The 23,939-nt window shown below is 48.0% G+C and overlaps 1 protein-coding gene across 2 annotated transcripts; it reads right to left on the bottom strand.

Moving 5' to 3' along the window:
• Positions 1 to 4,991: 4,991 nt before the first annotated feature.
• Nphs1 (NPHS1 adhesion molecule, nephrin) lies at positions 4,992 to 22,234 on the bottom strand. 2 transcript variants are annotated; one of them, XM_015497119.2, is made up of 29 exons: positions 21,989 to 22,234; positions 21,672 to 21,887; positions 21,475 to 21,597; positions 21,149 to 21,277; positions 20,547 to 20,628; positions 20,088 to 20,191; positions 19,772 to 19,899; positions 19,512 to 19,683; positions 19,217 to 19,374; positions 18,856 to 19,000; positions 18,631 to 18,755; positions 17,285 to 17,471; positions 16,945 to 17,074; positions 16,579 to 16,751; positions 16,076 to 16,216; positions 15,853 to 15,993; positions 15,305 to 15,426; positions 14,306 to 14,480; positions 14,050 to 14,206; positions 13,819 to 13,970; positions 12,321 to 12,432; positions 12,056 to 12,237; positions 10,540 to 10,596; positions 8,357 to 8,476; positions 8,194 to 8,218; positions 8,010 to 8,085; positions 7,738 to 7,831; positions 7,527 to 7,633; positions 4,992 to 5,443 (listed from the first exon to the last, which is right to left on the bottom strand). In XM_015497119.2, exons 1-29 carry the CDS (start codon positions 22,212 to 22,214, stop codon positions 5,312 to 5,314), a joined length of 3,891 nt encoding a protein of 1,296 aa, XP_015352605.2. In that variant the 5' UTR covers positions 22,215 to 22,234; the 3' UTR covers positions 4,992 to 5,311. The 2 variants fall into 2 exon arrangements, with proteins under 2 accessions (XP_015352605.2, XP_048646979.1); XM_048791022.1 differs by having other exon boundaries at positions 17,285 to 17,447.
• Between the last annotated feature and the right edge of the window lie 1,705 nt (positions 22,235 to 23,939).

The raw sequence follows: 23,939 nt of genomic DNA, 5'->3' as shown, positions 1-23,939 counted from the left end.
CAGCCCTTCCTTCCTTCCTTCCTTCCTTCCCTCCCTCCCTCCCTCCCTGTCATTCTTATTTGTTCCTAAGAGGCTGCAGCCCCCAATTATGGGCAGCACATATTAGTGCTGAGAAATGAAGTAGTGTTATGGTGTGGATGCGAGGTGTCCCCCTAAAGTTCCTGTTGGTCCAGGAATGTTCAGAGGTGAGGTGGTTCCATTTTGAGAGCAGAACCTAGTCAGACCCTCCTCGTTTGAATAGACTGGGCAGTACCTCGGGGCAGGTGGGGCATGGCTGAAGGGGGCGGGTCACCAGAAGCTACTCTGGAAGGGTACAATTTCCCTACGGCCTCTTCCTCCCTCTCTCTGTTTCCTGACCCCACTGGGAGCTGGCATGAGTGGCTGGGAAAGGCCACTCATGCCCTTTCCCATCATGCGCTGCCTCACCTTGGGCCCAGAGCAATGGAGTCCGTCATCTATGGACTGAAACCTCGGAAACTTAGAGCCCTAAATAAACTTTTCCTCCTCTAAGTTGTTCTTCTCAGTCTTTTGGTCACAGAGACCCAAAGCTGACTCAAACAGAAATCGGCACTGGGGAGTGGGGTGGTGCTGTCACTAACCTCTGACCATGTGGTTCAGAAGTTTTTGGAGCCAGTCTGTGGGACTTTTAAACCTTGGGAGATGCAAGCTGGAAAACTTTTAGAATGTTGCAAGTGGAGCTTAATGGGTGATTCTGGGGGGGCTCAAATGACCAGAATGGTGACAGGAATGAGGACTGTGCTCCTGAGGTCTCAGGGGGAAATGAGGACTCTGTTGGGAATTGGACAAGAGGCCACCCACGCTATGTTCTGGCAAAGGACTTGGCTACTTTTTGCCCACGTCCTGAGACTGTGTGTGAGGCTGCATTTAGAAGTGATGGACTAATTAATCTGGCAGAGGAAATTCCAAGGCAGGACAGCATTTAGTCAGTGACAGGGATGTTGCTGGCAGCTTTAGGCCAGGATTACTGTGAGAATAAGGAGCAAAAAACAGAGCTAAAGGATTTTTTAAACTTGCAAATTGGCCAGAAAAAAATGCTTGTAAAACTGGGACCAAGGAAGTTGTGCTTATTGAAGAGATTAGAGTCCCTAAAGAGATGCTGAGTATTTCTCACAGGGACAATAGGAAAGTTGACTTGGGGGCATCTCATGAATTTGCAAGAGCACATCTACTTTAGGCTCCAGGATACAGAAGAGAAAATTCTTTTGAAAGGAGATCATGGGGGTGCCTGCTCATACATCAGGGCCTAGGAAGTTTTTTTTTTTTTTTTTCTTTTTTAACCATGCTGAGCTACATCAGCACTCAGAGGTTGCTGCAGCCATGATTCCGTGGAGCTCAGGTATGTGTGAGCTGGCAGCAGACCTTGGCACCATCCATGTGAGGCTGGAATGAGGGGCTCATGGAGGCTTTCACTGAGGATTCAAAGGAAGGCCTGGGAAGCCAGGCAAGGGGTAGCAGGGTCTGTCGGCTTTTGCTGAGAGGGTGATGCATGAAGCTGTAAAGGAGAAGCCAAAGCTGGAGTGGGAACCCCAGGACCCCCAGTAGTTAGGAAATGCCAGTAATGTGGACTGGCTGCAGAGAGAGACAGGTTAAAAGAGAGGTCAGTGCCCTCCAAGTGACAAGACCAAGGGGCAGAGCTTCCCAAGACCTTTGGGGAAAATACCTTGCCATCATGTAGTACAAGGGGGAGTTGGGTCACTGGTTGGCGGATGCCCTGGGCAGGTGCATCTTCCACCCTTCAGCCATGGTATTCTGCCTCCTCTTGGACTCAGAACAATGGAGTTGGCCCACCATGGATCGAACCTCTAAAATCACGAGCCAAAATAAACTCTTCCTCCTCTGAGTTGTCCTGGTCAGGTATTTTGGTCACAGCAACAGAACGCTGACTTACACAGTGGTCCCTCTCAGATGATGGGACGTTCTACCATGAACACTCTAATACCAAAGCAACCTTGCAGATCTTGCCATGTCCGTTCTTCTTCTTTTTTTTAAAAAAAATATTTATTTTCTAGTTATAGGTGGAAACAATATCTTCATTTTATTTTTATGTGATGCTGAGGATTGAACCCAGTGCCCCACGCATGCTGGGTGAGCACTCTACCTCTGAGCCACAGCCACAGCCCACGTTTGTTCATCTTTGAGTAAGCACTTACTTAATCTCTCCCTCCTCACCGGGCTGTGCCATCATGAGGGTAGGAATTACATTTAGCTTTGTCATTTATTTATACATATTACTTAGCACAGGACTTAATTTTTGTTGAATGATGTAAATATAGATGTTTAGCATTTGGTGGACAAGGGGCTTAGAGAGTTTTACATGAATACAAGTAGATTCTAAACAGGAATAAATACAAGTAGATTCTAAATAGGAATAAATGCTGTTATTATTATTGCAACATGACTTCCATCCTCAGATAAAGGACAAACTCCCTAAGATAACGTGATTGATCCTCGCTCATCTCATCAATCTCAATTCCTACACTTCCAGACTTGCCCTTTATTTTTCAGCAATTTTAGGAAAATCCCTCCCTGTACTGTGCTCCTGGAGTCCTCTCGGCCTCGACGCCTGCACCGCTACTTATCCTTTAATATTGGGGTTCAGTGGCCACTTACACGCAGGGGACACTCCCTGACCAGTGTTGATCTCCAGCACAGACCTCTAGCCCTTGAACACCAGAACCCCATGGGCACGCGCTGATTCACGATCGCTGGCCAAGTCAAGTCTTCTCAACGGGGCAGTGCCGCCCCCTAGTGGGAGAGTTTGGCATTCGCACACCCGTTCGTAGTTGCTACATTGATCACAGGGCGCGGTACCCACTTTCAGAAGTCAGGGCCCAGAAAACTGGGTATTGCTTTCGCGTCCGGAACAACTTGAAAATGTCCTTACAGGCATTCGTGTTGGTAAAAAGAAAAGGTAAATACAATATTAATTACATTATTAACATAACATATATGCAAACATGAAAATTTGGGGTATGGTTAAAATATATTGACTCTTTGTGTGCCTGTGTGTGGTGGGGGGTACTGGGGATTGAACTCAGGGCACTCTACCACTGAGCCACGACTCCAGCCGATTTTCTTCCTTTCTTGTGTGTGTGTGTGTGTCTGTCTGTCTGTGTCTGTATGTGTGTGTTTTATTTATACACAGGGTTTCACTAAGTTGTTTAGTGCCTTGTTTTTGCTGGGTCTGGCTTTGAACTTGCAATCTTTCTGCCTCAGCCTCCCAAGCCTGGTGCCCACTGCGACCATAATATATTGACCTTTTCTGAAAGGACACTATGATACAGAGCGACAATTGTTCCTTTTTAATTAACCATATTAGAAAATCACAATCCCAACTGTGAGATATAATATACAATTTTAAGTAAAATATAACACATATAAAAGCATGGCTATATTACAAGTGTTCAGTATGATAAATTTTCAGAGAGCGACCACACCCATATAGCTAGCTCCCAGGTCAATAAATAACATTATCTACTACTCCCCACCCCAGAAACTCTCCTGGCACAGGAGTCACTATTTACCAAAGATATCTACTCTTGACTTTCAATGTCACAGATTAGTTTTGCCTGTTTGCAGTGGAAATCATACAGCATGTTCTCTTTGGGTCTGACTTTGATTCCCTATTATCTTGGTAAAATCCGCCCATGTTGTTCTATATATCAGTAGTTCATTCATCCTCATTGCCTAGAATCCGTTGGATGAATATATAATTGAGTTCCATTTTCCTTTAATGGACAATTGGGTTGTTTCCAGTTGCCGATGCCATTGAACCTACTAGTTAGTGTCTCTGTTCACATATAGAAGTATCTCCGTTGGGTGTGTAACTAGTGGGTCATGGCATATGCATATGTATGTTTGGGTTTTGTAGATACTGTCAAAACATTTTTGGTTGGCAGTTTCACCCTCACAAGCACATGGTTGTGCCTTAATATTTGTTTTGCTTTTCTTTTTTCCTTCTGAGCCTTCAGAAACACAGAACGGATTAATCATTATTCATGGTTCAGGACGCATTCTTTGTCCACGCAAAGCCCATTTTTGTGTTTTGTTAGTTGGATTTCTCTTCAATTTCTATTGTGGTAAAATACCTATAATAGAAAACTTACCATCTTAACCATTTAGAAATACCCAGTTCAGTGGTATTAAGTACCTTCGTATTGGTGTGCCATCGTCACCACTGAAAGAGCTGGGCAGAACCAAGTGACACCCAGCTTCACATCCTTTTCTTTGCATCTCTGTCATTGTTAGGCAGCTTTACAACAATTTTTTTTTAACTTTAACTTTTATTTTGACATGATTTCAGACCTATGGAAAAGTTCCAAGAACAGAACAAAGAATTCCAACGTACACTTTGCCCAGATTCCCCAAATGTCAACATTTTACCACGTTTCATCTGTTTTTATCTCTGTGTAAATACGCATATTTTTTTCTCATCTGTTTGAGAATAAACGGAAGCTGCAATACCCTTTTACCCTAAATATAGAAGAACACACACTTCTAAAGAGCAAGGCACTCTCTTATATAACCATAGCACAATAAATCAGTTTTTCCTATAAAAGAAATCATATGGTATGTATTCTTTTGCATCTTCCCCCCTTTTGACAGTCTATTCTTACACAGGTGCTACAGTTTATGCATCATGTTTTATATACGTGGAAAACAATAAGCCAGGTACAGGCAGGACATAACCATGGTTCATAAACTCCGCTTATAATTAGCTATTTCAGATGTAATCAAACTCAAAATGAACTGAGTTTTTTGTTGTTGTTGCTTTTGGTGATGCTGGGACTCAAACCCAGGGCCTCACACATAATAGGTGGGCATTCTCCCACTGAGCTACATCCTCAGCCCTGAAATGAGTTTTTTTTCCTTTCTTTTTAAAGATAGCAGGGTTTAAATTCTTTTTTTTTTTTTTAGTTGTAGATGAACGCTGTACCTTCATTTTATTTATTTGTATGTGGTGCTTGGGATTGAACCCAGTGCCTCATGCATGTTAGGCAAGCGCTCTTACCATTGAGCTACAATCCCAGCTCCCCACCCCCAAAATGAGTTGCTAATATGTCTTTTCTAATTTTGAATTTTTACTTCAAAAAGCATAAAGACCCTTAGAATAGTTATTCATTGTTGAGGTGTCACGTGAATGACTCTGCCCCTTGAGAGAAGTTGAGTTTCTAAAACTAAGCCCAGAAGGAGCCTTGGTTATGTTTTGACACCAGCTTGAACCTTCTTCTGTCACTTACACATATCCCCCCACCCTGTGTTCTGTCTTGAAAAAACTCGGAGAAGGCTGTCACACCAGCTCTCCCCTCAGCTCAAAGGGTAGAGAATCAGATCTCAAAGCATCCAAGTCTTCTGCCACTTGGTCATAGATTCCTCTTGGATTCTCATACTTGTCCTCATACCAGCGGAGGTCATAAGGGTCCTAATAGGCAAAAAGTAGAATTAGAACCATGGAGAGATCCTTTTTGGGTCATCATCACAGCTATAGAGGACACACACCCCTATTCACCTTCCCAGGGGAAAAAGTCCTACTTAATTAGGGAAAAGATCCAATCTACACACAGAAGAGTGATTATAGTGAACCTCCTCATGAACCACGACATACCCAACACATAACTTCCACAGAACCATCCCTTGGTCCATCTTGATTTATCTAAATCTCTGCCTCTCACCCTCTACTTCCACCCAACTGGATTATTTTGAAACAAGTTCAAGATATCCCATGATTTCATGGCAGGAAAATAATTTAAATGTCAGGAATACAAACCCTTTGAAAAGATCGTGATATCGGCTATGCCAATTTTGGAATGTAGGTCATGATTCTGTTAGCCCTGTGCATTACAAAACACTTCCCCCATCAAAATTAAAGAGAAAAAAAGACAGTGAAGGGTTATCCTTGCCAGAGATGTGCTCTGTTCTAGAGCTGGGAGAAAATAGTTGTTTAGCAAACTTTAGAGCAGATTGGCCCATGAGCCAAATACAGCCTGCCACCTGTTTTTGTATTGCCTGAGAGCCAAGAATGGCTTGATATTTATAAATTGTTGTTGGGAAGATCAAAGGAATAATAATATTTGTGGCATATGAAGATGACATGAAATTCAAATTTCAGTGTCCAAAAATAAAGTTTTATTGTAACATAGCTACAGCCATTCTTTTATATATGAGTGGCTTTAACCCCACTGTGGCAGAGCTGAGCAGTTTTGAAGAATCCTATGTCTCACAAAGCCCAAAATATTTACTCTCTGACCCTCTACAGAAAATGTCTGCAGATTCCCTCATCTGTGCCTTCCGGGCATGGACAGTCCAGAACCATGGACAGCGCCATGGGGCTCTACGTCATTTCCTTGTTGGTACAGAGCTACAGTCTGAGAAAATAGTGCACCAAGTGGGACGTTGTTAAAGGGGCTCCCTTGGCCCAGAAATGCCAGAGCATTAGCCAAGGCCACACACAGTCAAGCCTTCTGCCCCACTTTCCTTACTTTGGGGCAATGGGTGGGTGGATGGTCATAGTGCCTGCTGTTTTCATCTACCTAGACACCATCTTTACTTCCTTTCTGGTTCTCTCTCTTCTCCCACCCTCAATCTGGTGAACTGAGTTGGCCTCTACTCCCTGATCCCATGGGTGGACACGGATCCAGGCTTGTCCAATTGGTACAGTCCATCCCCTGCCTGGTTGGTTCAACAATGAAGATATGACCCAAGCTAGATCAATACCATCACTGGGCATTGGGAGTTTTGGAAAAGAGGCATTCTCTTTCTTTGAAGATTCCTAATCTAACTGTTTACAAACCTGGCTTTTCTAGGAAATCTTTAGGGAGAAACTCCTGGATCTGTCTGGTCCTGAAGACAATTCTATCCCTCCTCAGCGAAATGAGCCAAAAAATTCTTTCTCTCTGGTTGCTTAACCATTGTGGTAGAGATTACTAAGTGCCCAAGGAAAAACTTCCCTTAGTTCTTCCACAGTAGCAGAACTATAGTGAGGAGTGTAGGTACCAAGGTAGACTACATTTCACAGCCTCCTTTGCAGTGAAGCATAGCAATGGGACCCTGTTTTCCCTGGCAGAATGAGAGCAGAAATGACGTTTACCATTTCTGGACCTGGGCCGTAAGGCAGGGTGGTGTTTCCTTTCACTCCAGCTGAAACTGGCCCCCCACATAGACGTGGATGATGGATGTCCCAGGAGATGGCAGAGGAACACAATGGGAAGAACTTGGGTTCTGACTTGGGTTCTGAATAAACATTTACAGTAGGGCTCACCTCTGACAGCCATGTGAGAAGAAATAAACTGCTTCCTGCTTTCTTTGCAGTGCTGGGAATTGAACTTATGCCCTCACCCATGCTAAGCAAGAGCTCTGTCACTGAGATACATCTTCAATCCTAGATTGTCTTCTTTAGGCCACTGGATTAGGGCCAGGCCTCTTTGTTACAGCAGCTAATTTACCCTGATACAAGCAGTAGGAGGCAGGTTTCCAGCCTGAACTGTGTGTGACACAAATCTCCTTACCATATGTACTTCATCATACAGGGGTCCCCAGGCTCCAGATGGGGCATACATTCTTTCCACCTCATCATACAGGTGCCCGGGAAAGGCCATGTCCTCATCTTTGAGACCTGTGAAACCCAGAGTTGGAGTGGAAGGAAGAGTCATCAGGGCACCCAGTCCAGATGTCAGAGAACCTTGGAATGGGGGCGGTCCTGATGGGGTCCTGACTCACCTTGGGGATAAGATCCCTCCTCCAGTGTGGGAGGCAGCCGAGGGCTGAAGTCCTTCATGGAGTGGTAATATGGCTCTACTTCTGACGTGCTAGCCTGTCAGGCACACACATACACACACACACACACACACACACAAACAGACAAAAAAAAAACAGGTAAAGTCCTTTCCATTTTCTGACTCCACAGTTACACAAAGGGAAATGATTAACCTGAAGCTCACAGTAGAATTTGTCACCCTGTCATTGGATCGGTCCAAGCCACCCCCACTCACCATGGAGCTTTGAGTGTCCCGGTCCCCAGTCCACTGGCTCTCCTCATATTCATTCCTGACTCTCTCCTCCTCTGACCTTCCAAGATGGAGGTATGGGCGGCAGTTGGGTGATTGACCCTCTGCCACTGTCACCCCCAAACCGCCTTCCTCAGAGCCTTCTTTACAGCAAAATGCCCCTACTTACCCTGCCTCTGTCTTCTCTGAGATGCCTGAGAGAAATAGGGGGAAAGGAATCAGAGATGCCATGTGAGCCCACCTGGTCCTGGGGAGACTGCAAATATGCAGCAACCCCAGGGTTCCTGTCCCCCTAGGGCCTCTGTCCTGGTAGGAGCAGGACCTCTCCTCACCCTCAGCAAGATGTTTCAGTCTCCGTCGCCAGAGGAACCCCGCCACACAGGAAGCATTGGAAAGCAGCAGAAGACTCCCAACAGCAAACAACACGGGTAGCAGGGGCAGCCCAGAGGGTCCTAGGGGTGGAGAGTCCTCTCAGCGAGCCCCAAGCAATCTTCTCTGGGTGCAATGGAGCTGTCTGAGAAAGCCGCCCCATATCAAGCAAAGCCCTCCTCCCTACCCAAGGTCAAGGAAGCGAATGAGCAACAATCTCCGTCTCCACCTCTTCTTGCCATCTAAGGGCAGATGGCTCCTCCCTCAAGTCAAGTCAGCAGCAGGTTCAGCCACTACCTGAGCCCTCTCTATAATCCAGCCTATTCCACAGCTCTAGTGTTGCCCACCAACCATAGACCCCGGAATTGTACCTTCTGGTCACACAAACGAACCACTACCTATTTCCAGAATCGCCAAAGCAAATTCACAACTCTGAGCCTTGGAATAATCAAGTGTCTATCCTCAATGTCCTTTCTTCTCCACAGATTTCATCACCAATGACTTATTTCCACCAACCGCCATCCCAGCCAATAGTGGGTTACCATATCCCTGAAGACAAGGTTCAGTCCCTCCATTTTGCCATCAACTGCTAAGGACACTTGTTTTCCTTTGGGAAAAGAGCCAGTCCCCTGCTCCTAGTCTGTGCGGTTCCTACAGGACTCTAGGGGGATCACCTGACCCACCCTGGAAAAGATCACTCATTCCGCTTTCCACAGTGATTGGCATTTGACTCATGGTGGCTCTTTGGCACAACAGTTAGGACACATCTACACACAGCCAAGAAGTAGAATGAAAGCTAGAAGTGCGGAAGGTGGGAGGGCCTCTCACCCTGTTTTTGTCTTTTTTTTTTTTTTTGGTCCTAGGGGATTGAACCCTCAGGGATGCTCTACCACTGAGCCACATCCTAGCCCTTTTTATTTTAGGGCGGGGTCTTGCTAAGTTATTTAGGGCCTCACTAAATTTCTGAGGCTGGCCTCAAACTTGAAACCCTCCTGCCTCTTCCTCCCGAGCCCCTGGGAGTACAGGCCTGTATCACCATGTCCAGCTGTTTCTACACTGTTGCATAATCCCCCTTCCACCCAACTCTGCTGGAGCCAATGAGACAAAACAATGTGACAGAATCAGAAACTTGAAAAATGCTAGTAAATTAGTTTTTCTTCTCTTTCTGTTCTTGGGACCCCTAGGACCACCTCCCTGTGAACATGACAGGGAGAGACATGTGACCCAGTTATTTCCAGTGTCCCAGTCAACAGCCAGATGACTGCCAGACATGTGAAGAGAAGGATGCTCTTTGGTTTGAATATGAAGTGTCCCCGAAGGCTCATGTGCTGCAGGCTTCATCCCCAATGCAGCAATGTGGGGGGCACTTTGAGGAAGAGATCCAATCATGGGGGCTCTAACCTAATCAATAGATTAATCCGCTGTTGGATCCTTAGCTAACTGGACTATTGGGAGGTGACGGCAACTGCAGGATATGGGGCCGAGTTGAAGGAAGAGGATCCTTGGGGCCTCTGTCTTGTCCCTGGCTCTTTCCTCTCTTCCCACAGCTGGCTCTTTCTCTCTTTGCTTCCTGGCTGCCACGAGGTGAGCAGCTTTGCTCTGACACACCCTTCCACCATGATGTTCTGCCTCACCTCGGGTCCAAAGCAATGAGCCAGCTGAACACAGACTGAAAACTGAGCTAAAATAAATCTTTCCCCCTTGAAGTTGTTTTTCTCAGACGTTTTGTTACAGTGACAAAAAGCTGACTAACATGGAGGCCATCCTATATGGACAATTCTCAGTCCCGCTGCCAGCTGATTGTAGAGATGACTCAAACCCGCCTAGATCAGAACCCTTTCCCAGACTCAAGGAGTCATGGGTAATGACGTATGTTGCCATAAGTGCCCATGTTTGGGTGGTGGTTTGATATGCAGCTAAAACTACCTGACTCAACCTCCTTACAGAGCTCAAAATCAGCTAATTCTTTTACAATTAAACTAAATTAGGAAGAGAAAAAAAATCGATCACTCCAGTACAGGAAGAGCTTCAGATGCAAGTGGGAATCTTTAGGGACAGAGCAGTTGTGACCACAAGGGAGAGGAGATGGGGTCAAAAGGTTCCATTCTCAGGGGAGGGGGCAGGATTCAGGGGATTGAGCACTTGCCTGCAGGCTGCTCTGTGGGTTCCTCATGGTCAGGTTCTCCAGAAGGCTGGTCCAGGCCTGGGGTAGGGGGTGAATATAGAGATTATGCATTAATAACAAAAATTTGAGATGATTATGTATTTCTCAGTTTCTGACTAAGCTTTTCACCTCACTTTGAAACTCGTTGGAATGGGAACATGATTTCTTAGGGGTATTCTAAAGATAGCCAAGTATTTCTGATACTAATGACAACACACTAATAACAATAGGAATATCAATAATAATAATAAATGATAAATGAGTGCTTTATGTTGTACAAAGTCCTTTAACCTGAATTATCAATTTGCTGACTTAACCCTCCCCGTCCCCCTAAAAAGATATTGGGCTCTCAGGACCCACATCCTGAGCCCTATTTCATATTTTATTTCTAGACAAGGTCTCACTGAATTGCTTAGCGCCTTGCTGTTGCTGAGGCTGGCTTTGAACTCGAGATCCTCCTGTCTCAGCTTTCCTAGCTGCTGGGATTACAGGCGTGTGCTACCACACCTGGTGTGAAACCTTATTTTTAGAAACTGAGGCACCTGCCTAAGTTCACAAAACTAGGAAGTGGCAGGGGAGGTGGGGGCTTGAACCCAGGTTTTTCTGAGCCAGACCCTGTGGGATTAACCACAGGGCCTGTCAGAATCATAAGATACTTCTTAGACATTTTCAAGGAATTTGTCCCTTTCATCAAAGTCACTGAATGTGTTGGTCTAAGGTTATTCAGAATATTCCTGCATATCTTTTCTGTGTCCGTAGGGTCAGTAATAATGTCTCTTCTGGCTTTCCTGATATTTTTGGAAGTTATGTCTTCTCTCTTTTTTGTCTTGATCAGTTTTACACATTTCTTTTTTTAAAAAAATTTTTAGCTGTAGATGGACACAATACCTTTATTTTATTTGTTTATTTTTATGTGATGCCTGGGATGGAACCTAGTGCCTCACATATGCTAGGCCACAGCCCAGGTCCCAGTTTTACACATTTCATCGATCTTTTCAAAGAATGAGCTTTCTGTTTCATTGATTTTTTTCCTTTATTTTTTCTGTTTTCTAATTCATTAATTTCTTCTCTTAACTTCCTTCCATTTTCTTTGGGTTTAGTTTGCTCTTCTTTTTCAAGTTTCTTACGATGGAAATGTAAAATGCCTATTTGAAGACTTTTTTTAAAATAAAAAAACTAATATAAAATTTTAATGCCATCCAATTTCCTCTTAGCACTACTTTAGCTGCCCCCCAAATTTTTTGTTTTCATTTTTATTCAATTCAAACTATTTTCTAATTTCCTCTTGTCAGTAATCACACCAAGATAGTACAGGTAGATCTATGGAGCTCATCTGCCTGAGATTTCAATCTCATCTCCACCTCTTCCTAACTGTGTGACCTTGGTTGATTTGCTTAACTTCTCTGTAAAAGGGGAATAACACTAGTATCCATTTCACTACACCACCCTCTAAGTCCTCTGAGGAACTTTCCAACCTGCCCAAGACTGTCCTTCCCACCTGGGGTAGTGATGGAGAGTTGTACTCCCTTTTCAGCTAAGCCACTGTCCCCCAGGGCATTGCTGGCCAGCAGCCAGACCCTATATCGTGTAGAAGGCTTCAGTCCAGTCAATGTGAAGGTGGTGGCCTGGGGTGGTATGACATCCATGTAGAGAAATCCTGGAGTCTCCAGGGCCTCATACCTGTAGGACAGAGAGGCCAGTAAGTTCAGGAAAATGACCAGCCCACTGGCTGCCACACCTTACTTGCCTTGACAAGGACCCACCTGATACGGAACCTCTGTGGCAAGCCCCCATCAAAGCCGGGCTTCCACTCCAGCCCCACTGAGTGAGGGGTCATGCTTACGACCTTGAATCCCAGTGGGGGGTCAGGACGGCCTTTGGAAAGAAGGATGGGGAAAATAGAAGATACAAAAGGATTCTAGAAGATTCCTTTCAGTTTTTTCCTAATAATAATTCTAAATTACAGTTAATTTCATTATTCATGGTCATTACGTTCAATAAGTTCACTGTGAACACTAAGCTGGAAAATACTAAACTGTTGCTTGTAAAGGAAACTCAGGGTTAGTTTTCTTCAAACCTCTTGTCACAGCATTTTCATCAACCAATGAATATAGGATCTTGTTTAGGCGTGTTCCTGTTAAAGGTGCCTTATGCAACACGTACTGGGATTCACCACTAGTACGTGGCCAAAAGCACTCTCACTCCAGCCCGAACAAGCTTATCCAGAGCACAAGTATTTTTTTCTATCACAGCCATCTTGCACTTAGAAATAGTGGACAGCATTTCAGCTTTGTGCTTGGCGGGCATTTTAAATGACAAAATCACCAACCCAAAGCACAAAAAGTTTTTTTAAAGTGACACTAAATAAACCACACTTATTTACAGTATAAGAGCTGGAACAAGATGTGGAGTGTCATCTTGTTCAGTCTCAGCTAGGAACACGCACAGCAGGTGACTCAAATTTTGCATCACTCTGTATATGTCCTTGAGTGACCACAAAGTACCATGAGTATTGCTTTGGAGATTACAAATAAATTTTAGCAAGTAGATGAATATATATATATATATATATATAAACATATGCATATATGTTATATACACACACACACATACATACACATTTACATACATGTTCCTTTCAGTGGGTTTTTTTATGCCAACCTCACATCCATTCTCATTGCTTACAGTTCCAACACCCTGAATTTCCCTTTGGAGAACCACCCTCTCACATTCTCAGGTCACATTCTTCTGATGGAAGTGACTCCACTCCTAGGAAGATGGACATGTGACCAGGCCTGACCAATTAGAGGGTTGCCCCTTCCATCAGATGATTGATTTGGGGATGAGCTGGAATCCAAGCAGAGCCAATGATATTTCATTCTAGTTTTTCCATATAAGTGTTCAGAGGAGAAAGAATTCTATTTCCTCTGGGAATTCTAAAAGCCCACTAGGAGGAGCTTTAGAATTAAAGGCAAGACAGAGAAAAGCAGACCTAAGAGCTGGCCCTAGATCCAGCAACTCCTGAAAAATCCTCTTTTCAGTTACTTGACCCAATAAGTCTTCCCAACTCATTTTAATCTGTTTGTCTTTGTTGTGGGTTTCCCTGAAGATCTAGTCTCCCATTAGGAAATTCAGGGCGGTCAGAGACTCCATCCTCACTCATACACACCTTTCAGGTGTCAGCAACACTGCCAACTAGGGACTTGGGAGTTGACCCAAGAAGCATCCCCCTGACCCCTCCCAGCCCCCCCCCCATCATACTAATGCTGACGAGTTGAATGTTGGTGTGGTCTGAGCCAAGGGGGTTGGTGGCTGTGCACGTGAAGAGGGCGTAATCCTGGGCTGCAGACACATTGGCAATGGTCAGGAGACTGCTGTGGACCCCACCCTGGTGATAGGTGTGCTCCGTGTACCTGGAAAGACAGCGAGGCAGGGATTCAGGGGCTGGGACCAGAGTTTGGGCTGGACCACTTCCTGGCAGGCCTGGCTCACCTGGGATCTTGGAGATCCAAAGGAACCCCATTTTTGGACCAAGTGAAGATGATGTTTGGGACGCCTCGGGCACGGCAGTGGAGGGTAGCAGAACTGGTGCTGTCTCCAGCTGCAGCCACTTTAGTTAGGGGAGTAGGATGTTCCACCTGGGGGGCAACTAGGATGGGTTGGGGGATCAACATGAGGTACGTGGGGGGACACAAGTGCGGTGAGTTTAGTGGCAGACTTTTGAAGTCAAGAGTTTAATGTTACCCACATCTGACTATAAGACGGACCAGCCCCCGGGCAGGAGGTGCCACTCCATTGTCCACAATGCACTGGTAAGCACCAGCCTGCGTCAGCTTGGCATGGTGAATCCGAAGGCGTCCTGTGGATCCTTTTGATATCTTCTCCATGTCATCTAGGCTATGGTCCTCCTCTTCCTCTTCTCCCTGGGGACCCAGGACTCAGAGGGTTGTCCTCCAGTTTAGCCCCAAATCCATCATCACCCAAACTGTGTCCCATCTGTAAAGTCATTCTCCCACTCACAACTACTCTCCACAAAGCTATTGAATGAAAATTTCTCTTATAATCCATCCAAACATTTATTCAATCCATTCATTCAAGCACCAATCCAACCAACCACTCACCCACCCATTTATCTTACTACACATGCCTGGAAGCATCCTTCCACCCACACATCAATCCATCCATTCATTAACTATCTAGCCACCCATTCATCCACTTATACTTGGATCTACTTACCCACTCATTCATGAAACCAACATTTGTCTTCTACCTATGCACCCATCTATCCATCCTTGCTGCTTTTTAAAGCACATTTATTCACTCATATGTGCACACATTCATAAATACATACAACCATTCACCCATATATCCAGCTATCTATTTATTCATCTCTCCACTGTCAATCCATACATCGATTCATCATTCCATATACATCTTTCCACTAATGATGCATCCGTCTACCATATACACTAATCTGTCCACTAATGTCTCTCATTCCATCATCTAGTCACCCATCCACTCATTCATCCACCCATCTATCCATCCACCAACCCACTCACCTAACTATAAATCCACTCATCCACCCATCCCTCTACTGTTTGACTAACAGTTACTCATTCTTGGAGTATGCCCTGATGAATCTCTAGTTATACAATCACACGGATGTGGACTTCATTCCCGAGGATCTCACAGTTATGAAAGCACAGCCCCCTGCCCCATCTCCATTCACTGAAGGCTGGGTCCTCACCAGCCTCTCCCAGTTAAACATCCCTGGGAGGATGGGATTGGCATCAGCAGTGCAGACGATGTCCACAGAACCCCCGACATTCACCTCCGTAGGGTCCTGGAGGGCACGGATGGTGGGAGCATCTGGTGGGAGATAGGGGGTTGGGAAAGGCACTTGGGCCCAGATAGATCATGGTGGGAGAGTGCTCCAGACAAGAGGCATGTCTTAGAGGTGACCTGGAAAGCTAAGTGTGTGGAGAGTTTGCCATCTATGTGATGTACTTGAAGAGTGAGACTTTACAGTGGGCTTGGCTCCCTGAAGGGAGTAGCTCCCTTTTAGGTGGTCCGCCTCTCTGGGTAGAGATTCCACACTGGGTCTTTTTAGTGGGCACAGATTCCACAAGAGAAGTGAAAGGACTTCCAGAATGGGAGGATTCTAGGATGGGTGGTTGTCCCTAAGTGGGTAGAGCTTCTGCAATGAGGAGACTCCACAGTGGGTCCCAAAGTCCCCAATGGTAGGCAGGGTTCCCAGAGACCCTAATTTCCTGGAGTGATCGGGGCGGGGCTCACAATGCACATCCAGCCGCACTAGGGCTTCAGCGGTGCCCTCTGAGTTCTGGCAGTGCAACTGGTAGAAGCCATCGTCCGCACGTGTCACGTTCCATAGCTGCAGAGCCCCACCAGGCAGGATGCGGTGCCGGGGACCGCCAGCTGGGGAAAGTCAGGGTAAGGGGCGTGGCAGACCCTCCCATCACCAGGAACCCACACCCCGCTGTGTGTCCCCTTCCCGCACCTGGGCTGAGGCGATAGCCGCGGAAGGTCCAGTTGAAGGCCTCCGGAGCGGGGTTAGCGGATACCAACACAGGCAGCAGTGCCTGGCCCTGCTCCACCGCGGTTACCACGAGCTCCTGCTCCCCCAGGAACTCTGGACGGTCTTCAGAGGGAGAGCCGCAGGGAGTCAAGAGTGTTGTTAAAGTCGGGGTCAAGAATGAATTGAGATCAGGCACAGGTCTAAGGGTTAAAGTCGGAGTAAGGAAGGACTAGGGTTGGGGAGAGGTAACAGGATAGAAGTTAAAATTCAGTTTAGGAAAAGTATAGAACCAACGTTAGGCTTAAGGAAGGAGAAAGGGGTCAGGATAGGGGTTAGGGGTTGGGGCAAATACGGGTTGGGGCATGGATCAGGATAAAGGTAGGAAAGTAACAGGATTGGGGTAGTGGCTAAGGACAGTGTCAAGGTGAAGACTGGAGTAGTTTAGGGTCAGGAGGGGATCAAGGGTTACAGACCAACCCACGTACACAGCACATTGAGCCGGTAGAAGGAGCTCACGGTTTCGCGGAGCTCCGCACTGTGGGCGCGGCAGGTGACACGGTGGCCGTGGTCGCGGGATGACACTTGAAGAAAAACGCTCCTAGACGCAGCAGAGCCTTTGAACGGGGCGCTCTGGGGAGGTGCGGCCACGTCTTCCAGCCTGTGCACACCGCAGACAGTTGGGTCATCCGGGGCTGGTGCGAGGGTGGGACCAAAACTAGAGATTGGAGGGCTATTGCTCCAACAGCCTCTAGGGCCCAACAATCTCGGGTGGGACCAGAACGGATTGGGTGTGAACCAAACCTTGGAGGGGCGGAGCCTCACACTCTCACCTCTCCCCCTCACACTCTCACCTCTCCCCCTCCTTGTCCCAGGACAAGTTGACTGGTGGGTTGCTGCTAATGCTGACACACGTCAAGTTTAAGGCGTCCCCTGGGCGCAGCGCAGACACGTTGGCCAGGATCGTCAAATTAGTCGGAGGAACTTAGCGGGTCAGAGGAGCGAGGCTGAGTCAGGAGACCCCTGGCCTATTTTCACAGCATCTTGACCCCCAGACCCCGCCCAGTCTGCAGTCCCCAGCCCGGCCCCGCCCACCACTTGGTGTTTGGGAGTCCAAACACCCCTGCCTGGCTGTGTAGTCTGTACCCCGCGCCAGCCAAACCCTCCACCCGTCCCGTCCTTTGGCATCCTCACACTGCACCACCAGCTGCGTGGACACCATAAGCTGGCCCGCCTTGCACGAGAACCTGGCCTGATTGTCCGACGGACCTGCGACCAGCACCAGTTCGCGGGAGAAGGTGCTCCCAGACTTCTCGGTACTTCCCAGGTGCACCCGCCGGGACTCCTGCTGCAGCCGCTGCTCCGTCACGACGCGGGAGTTCTGAGGACCGGGACTGGCTGGGGACCGCAGGTAGCCCTGCCCTTCCCCACCCAGTCCTGAGACGACCCTATTGGATTGGTCATTGCCAGACCAGACAAGTCCTTTGTGTGATAAGGAAAAGGCATTCCCATCAACTGGCATCCCGCTAGAGTAAGAAGTGGACCAGGAATTCAGAACCCCTAACCCCGAGTCTCTTCCTCTTTCCCTGAGCCCCCTGAGATCTCGCCTCCTGCCTCGCCCCACCTTCCCAGTCCCCCAGGACCCTCTGCCCTACTCCTCAAATTCCATTTCTTCAATATTAACCACACTATGAACCAGAAATTTCCTTGAAATTCCCAAATCTTTGGCAGAACTTCCTTCCCTTTTTCCTATCCTCAGTTCTTTCACTTAACATTCCCACTCCTTTTGACCTTTCGCTTAATTCCAGTGACTTCGGCAGAGTTCTGATCTTTTTTCTCAATATTCCCTTATTATCCTGATCACTAGAATCCTATGTGTTGCCCCAATTCTTGGTATTTCCCCAGAATTCCATTCAATTAAAATGGAATCCTGTTGCCAGCCTATAATTCCTAGTCTTTTCTCCAGAATTTACAGTAGCTCCCTAACTTGCTAGAATTTTCGCAGAATTCTATCCCATTTCCTTTAATTTTAATGGAACTTTATTTTCTTACCTATATATCTCAAGAATTCAATTTAATATTAAAGGATTTTCAATGTTCTGTGAAATCACTAGTCTTTTCCCCCAAATATCTAGCCTTTGCCCAAAATATCATTGTCATTTTGTTTGTTTGTTTTTGTTTTTTGAATTCCTGGTTTTTCCCTAAAATTCTTGACATTTTCCCTGAATTGAACTTTTCACCAGAATTTCTTTTAACTTTAATGGAATTAATTGCCTTTATCTCTAGAATTCCCAATCTTGATTCAGAATTCCTTCTTTTATCCTGGAATTGTTTTTCCAGAATTCCCAGAATTTTCCTTAAGATTCCATATAATTCTCATGACATTTTTTTTCTCTTACAATTCCCTAACAAAATTCAGAATCTCCAGTATTTTTCAAGAAATTAAGGTTTTTCCAAGATCTCCAAAGATTCTGAAGGAGAGGAGCGTCCTCATCCTTCCCCAAATTCCTGGTCACCCGACAACCCATGCCGGCACTGACCTTGTACCAGGTGAGGGAGGGGTCTGGGTTGCCCCCAATGGCCAAACACACCAGCCTCACCCGTGTCCCAGTCCTGAGATACTTCCCCTGTGCTGGTCCCTCAATCCACAGCTTCTGGGCAGGATCTGTAGGGACAGGCTGGAGGGTGACTTTGCCTCTGGGCTGGGGCCTCAGGGTGGGATCTGTGGGGCCTGGTGGCATTCCTGGATCAGGATAGGGACTCACATTTCACATTCAAGGTGAGCGACTTCTTGAAAGTTTCCTTGGTGAAGGCCTCACTGAAGGCCTCGCAGGTGAGGGTCAGGCCATTGTCTTCCCGCCGCACCAGGAACGTCAGATTAGACATGGAGATGTGGCCACCATGCAGGCCCTAGCAGAAAATGAGATTTGGGACTTGGGGACTAAAACATCCCCACCCATGGTACCAGAGGCCTGGGCCTACCCCAGACCCCAGCAGGGGCACATCAGATGCAGGATTCAGGGGGCCCCAGGCCACGATTCTCAAGGACCAAGGCCTCCAAGCCTTCTTGTCCCCACTCCAGAAGTTGTGCCCTCAGCCCCCCGCCTGGCTCAGCCCCCTCCTCACATCCATGACTGTTTCATCCGTAGGAAGCAGCTGCCGCCCCCCCAGCCACCACTGCAGCAGGACCCGAGGGCGACTGGACTTGGCGATACAGCACAGTGTCACATTCTTGTTCTCAGTCTGTGACGCAGATCCCAGGATGGTAATGGCACTGGGGGGAACTGCGGGACAGATGGACAGAGAAAGACCCTGGACTGAACTGGGTTCCTCACAGACCAGCCTAGACAGACAAGGAGATGGGACCCAAATGGCATGATGTGGGGACACGGGCTGACAGACAGCTAGCACCAGGACTCACAGGTGACCTGTAGCATGATGCTTTGTTCCTGGGTCCCTGTAGATACGCTGTTGTAGGCTTCACAGCTGAGCCTCGCTCCGTGGTCTTCTGGCTGCACGGTCATCACCAGCACACTGCGGGCCACTGCCTGAACATGCTCTGTGCCCCACGCTGTGGACACAGGCTGGCCATTCTGGAGATAGGGTCAGACCTAGAGCAGCTCAGAGCCCGTTCCTGGATCTGGCCACCCCCAAGCCTTCCATGTTGGCCTTTGCCCTCACCTTCAGCCACTGTAGTGTGGCTGGCGGATTTCCCCCTCGAGCCGTGCACGGCAGCTCCAGGCTCTGCCCTGCCCTCACGTGCCCTTCTTCCAGGCCTGGCCACTGGATGACAGGGGGTCCTGGGGGGACTGGGGAGCAATAGCCACTCAGTAGGCCTGGGGAGTCCATTCATTCTTTCTAGTCTCCATAGCCAGACTCTGAATTCCCACGTTTCTCTTTGGCATGACTGAATTTCCCATAATTCTTGCAATCCCCTAAGACCCCCAATCCTGCCTCCCATCCTCCGGGCCCACAACTGAGTCAGTTCTCCACTTACACAGAACATTCATGGTGATGGAAGCCTTGATGGGAGTGTCCAAAGCTGGGCTGGATGCCTCACAGACTAGTAACTGCCCATTATCCGAGCTCTGGGGTGTCACCCTGGGATGGGAAGTTGGAATTCTGGAGTCAGAGTCATCTTCTGAAATTGATGAAGTGGGAGTCCCAGGCCTCCACACCTAGTCTAAGTCTCCATACTGATTTCCTCTAAGATCTGGAGTCCCATGGGAAGGATTTTGGGCTTTAGCAATAAGAATTAGGGCTTCAGGGGGCCATACTGGCTCCAAATGTTTATACTTAATATCCTGAAACTGGGGTTCCCTTGAAGAAGTTTTGGGTGTTGAGTAAAGAATTGAGTCCCGGATGTTCATACCCAGCCTGAGTTTCCAGCCTGAATACCTGGGATATGGAGCTCTTACGGGGAAACAGGAAGACAGGATACCCCCAACTGGCATACCTGGCTGTGGCCTCTGTCATGAAGAGTTTCTCCTGGGACCCCTCGTTCACGTTAGCAGAAACATCAGATATTGTTTGTCCACCTTGGGGCAACAAGAGGGCTGCAGGGGGTGCTGGGCACTCCCCACAGTAGATTCTGGGGTGGTCATGATGCCCCCTTCCTCCTGGTTCTGGAGGAAAAGAACCTGAGGTGCCAGCTTTGTCCCCTGGAAATTCCTGTTGTCCTGTAAGACTTAGGACTCCCTCACTTCTGTTCCCTGGAATTTTCCCAAATGACTGCAGTTCTCAGGTCCTGGGCCTCTTCCTTCTGTTGGTATCACCTCAGCTTTTCATTCCTGTGCCACCCTCCCTGCCCAGATCTTGCCTGAACCTTGGCTTCTTCCAGGCCCCCGACCAGCATTCCTGTGGTCTCCTGGATGCCTCCCCGGGTGTCCCCTCCCACCCAGTGCATCCCATTCTCAAAAGAAAGAAGCCTCAGCTTCTCCCCTTGCCTACTCCAGGGTCCTATCTCGGTTATATTTTCTGGGCCCCCAGGAAGGCATAACACACAGACTCCCTACTCTAGGGGCATCACACTGTCCCCACCAATTCACCCACACTCACTTTGGAGAAAGGTGATATCAGGTGCTGGCTTTGCATCCCCAGACACACAGCTGACCGTATACTCCTGCCCAGCTACCCAGGTGACTGTGCTCCCTGCCTCAGGGGTCAGCTGAAGCACCTTGGGGGGAACTGATGAGAAAGGATGTAGAATCAGCCTCCACCACTGAGAAGGACAGGAGGATGTGGGCCAAGTCTCCTTGCTCCGGAAATGAGTTCTGTACCCAGGATCTGGGGGAGGAGGATCTGGGACCATCAGCTCCCACATCCTAGAGGAAAAGAGGACTAGAAGCCCAGACTTGAGGGTCCTGGGGGTCTCTCACCCATACCCAGGATGGAGAGGATGACTCTGGGAGACACGAGCTCGGGGCCCATCTCTGAGCGGCTGACCTGGCACTCATACTCGGCGTCATCGCTCAGGTCACATGCTTCAATGTTCAGGTGGAATTCACCTGCAGAAGAGGCCCACAGGATCAAGACCACAGCCTCTGCTGGTGGCTCAGAGTCTCAGGCTCTGATCTCTCACCTCTAGCAGGATCTCCTTTGAGGCGGTACCTCGGGAAGCCCGGGATCCCAGGGTGGGGGCCTAGGAGTAGCCCATCCTTGGCCCATTGTACCACACTGCCAGGGGCAGTGACCCCGCACCGCAGCTCAACTGTGGCCCCCTCCACAGCCGTCAGGTTTTCAGACAGGGCCCAGAAACCACGAGGGGCTGAGGCAGGGATTGGCAACTGAGCCAGGCCTGGAGACACAAAAGGATCAGCAAGAAAGGGCAGAGGTTTGTCTAAAAGGTGGGAAATGAAGGCCATTTGGCACTGGGTACAGAGCCAGTGTCCCACTCACCTGTGGTCAGCAGCCCCATGAGCATCAAGGGAGCCCTGATGGGTGTCCTCAGGGCCATTCCAGTTCCTCTGGCCATGGCTCCCACAGTGCCCATTGACTGCCACGTATGTCTGCCACTACCTTTCTCTGACTCCCTCTCTCTGTGTCTTTGTCTCTTGTTCTCTTTTTGTCTCTTTTTCCAACTCTCTCCATTTTCCTCTCTCTGGGAGTGTCTCTTTATCTCCATCTCATTCTCCCTCTGTCCCAGTCTCTCTGTCTGAGTCTCTGTCTCTTTCTCTCCCTGTCTCAGGCTCTTTCTCTCTGAGCAACTCTCTGAATCCCCCCACCACCACCCTTGGCCTGTCTTTCCACCTCAATCTATCTATCTATCCATCCATCTGTCCATCCATCTCCTTGACAGTCTGTTTCTCTTCTCTCCTGCTACCCCCTGCCCCTTCACCCTCTTCCACCACTCACAGTCCCACAAAAAAAAAAAAAAAAAAGGACTTGCTGCTCAGAGTCCAGTGAGCCCCATCAGCCCAGGAGAGCAAAGAGGCAGTCAGTGGCAGAGCCAAGCCACTCCTGAGTCTCCGACTCCAGCCTCCACCCAGCAGGCTCCTCCTGGCCCAGCTGGACCATGAAATCCCCTGTCAGCACATGCCAGGCACATTCCTCGGTGCCTCCCCAGCTCCCATAACCCCAAGGGCCTGGGAGAGCAGACCAGACATGGGTCATCTCCTAGTTCAGCTTAGGGAGTAGAGAGCTGGGCCAGCTCTTCCCTGTCCAGAGCATGACCTTGGCAAGTCCCATCCTTTCCTGAGTAGACAATCAGCCCCTCAGTGCATATGGGATCTCTGCTGGGGAGTGTACAAAAGTGTATGTGAAACTGGGAGAGTGTGGGAGAGAGGGAAGTTACCTGTGTGTGCATGAGGGTGTGAGAGCATGCCTGAATGTGTGAGCATGTGTGTGAGAGGAAGGAAGCCAAGAGTGAATTGTGATTTGTGAAGGTGTGTGCCGAGTGTGTGACTGGGTCAGAGTGTCTTTTGTGTGAGTGTGCAGGGTTCAGGGCAGTCAGAACAGTGCAAGGAAAAGATGAGTCCAAATCTGCCAGCCTTTAGTGTGGGTGACCTTTAGCAAAGACGCCGTGAACTTCTTTCTGTCTCCATTCCTACCATTCCCCCATCTCTTCCTCCCTTCCCTGTGTGTCTTAGTCCCTTTCTTTATCCACCATGATTTATCTTTATCTCTTTGAAACGTCTCTCTCTCTTTCTCTCTCTCTCTCATAGTTAAATCGCAGTCAACCTTTTATTAACTATTCCACTGTCTTTCTAAGCCTGTTTATTTTTTTTAAATTTTTTTTCTGTCTCTGTTCTCAGCTCTCGCTGCTCCTACCTCACATTCAGTTTCTCATACCTCAGGAACTCAATAAATATTTGTTCTCAGTGAATCTTCCTGCCTGTGCCTCTTTCTCTTTATTAGTTTCTCCAGCTCTGAGTCCTGATTCTCACATCCCTGAATTTTATAACCATATGCTAACTGGCCCGCCCTCCCCACCCCAGTGTGTACATACACACTCGCATGGGATAAGCTCCTTCTGTCTGCTTATCTCTTGCAGGAATTACAACGGTTCATGTTTTTTCCCCCTCCCTGTGACCCCCTATCTGATCCTCCTCCAGGAACAAGGCAAGTCATCTGGCCTGAGCTGGGGCAGCTCCACCCTTGATGCACCCTGTGGTTTTTCTCCCCTGCTTTCCATTATTGACTCCTTGCCCTCCTCCCACACTCCCTTTCCCAACTGCCCCCCACACCTCCTGGGAATTGGGCTGGATGCAGACCTGGGAGGGTCTGTCTGAGGCCCTCACCAGATGGTGTCCCTGGAGGTCAGGGTGTAGAGCTGCCAGTTGCTGGGACCTTTAATTAGCACAAATCTTCTACCTTCCACCTTGGCTGTTTTCCTTCTCTGCATGCTCCA

This window comes from Marmota marmota, unplaced genomic scaffold (genome assembly GCF_001458135.2).
Source record: "Marmota marmota marmota unplaced genomic scaffold, marMar, whole genome shotgun sequence".
Taxonomy (NCBI): domain Eukaryota; kingdom Metazoa; phylum Chordata; class Mammalia; order Rodentia; family Sciuridae; genus Marmota; species Marmota marmota.
The sequence above is the reverse complement of the archived record's forward strand: the minus strand, read 5'-3'. Positions and strand labels throughout refer to the sequence as shown.

Excerpts from the sequence above, each read along its gene's own strand:
- Nphs1 (XM_015497119.2), bottom strand. The coding sequence starts at position 22,214 with ATGGAGATAAAGAGACACTCCCAGAGAGAGGAAAATGGAGAGAGTTGG. Across the intron at positions 14,207-14,305 it reads GGTCCGTCTTATAGTCAGAT|TTGCCCCCCAGGTGGAACAT; the intron begins GTGGGTAACATT and ends AACCCATCCTAG. Across the intron at positions 8,477-10,539 it reads ACCCACAGAGCAGCCTGCAG|GACCCTCTGGGCTGCCCCTG; the intron begins GCAAGTGCTCAA and ends CTCCACCCCTAG.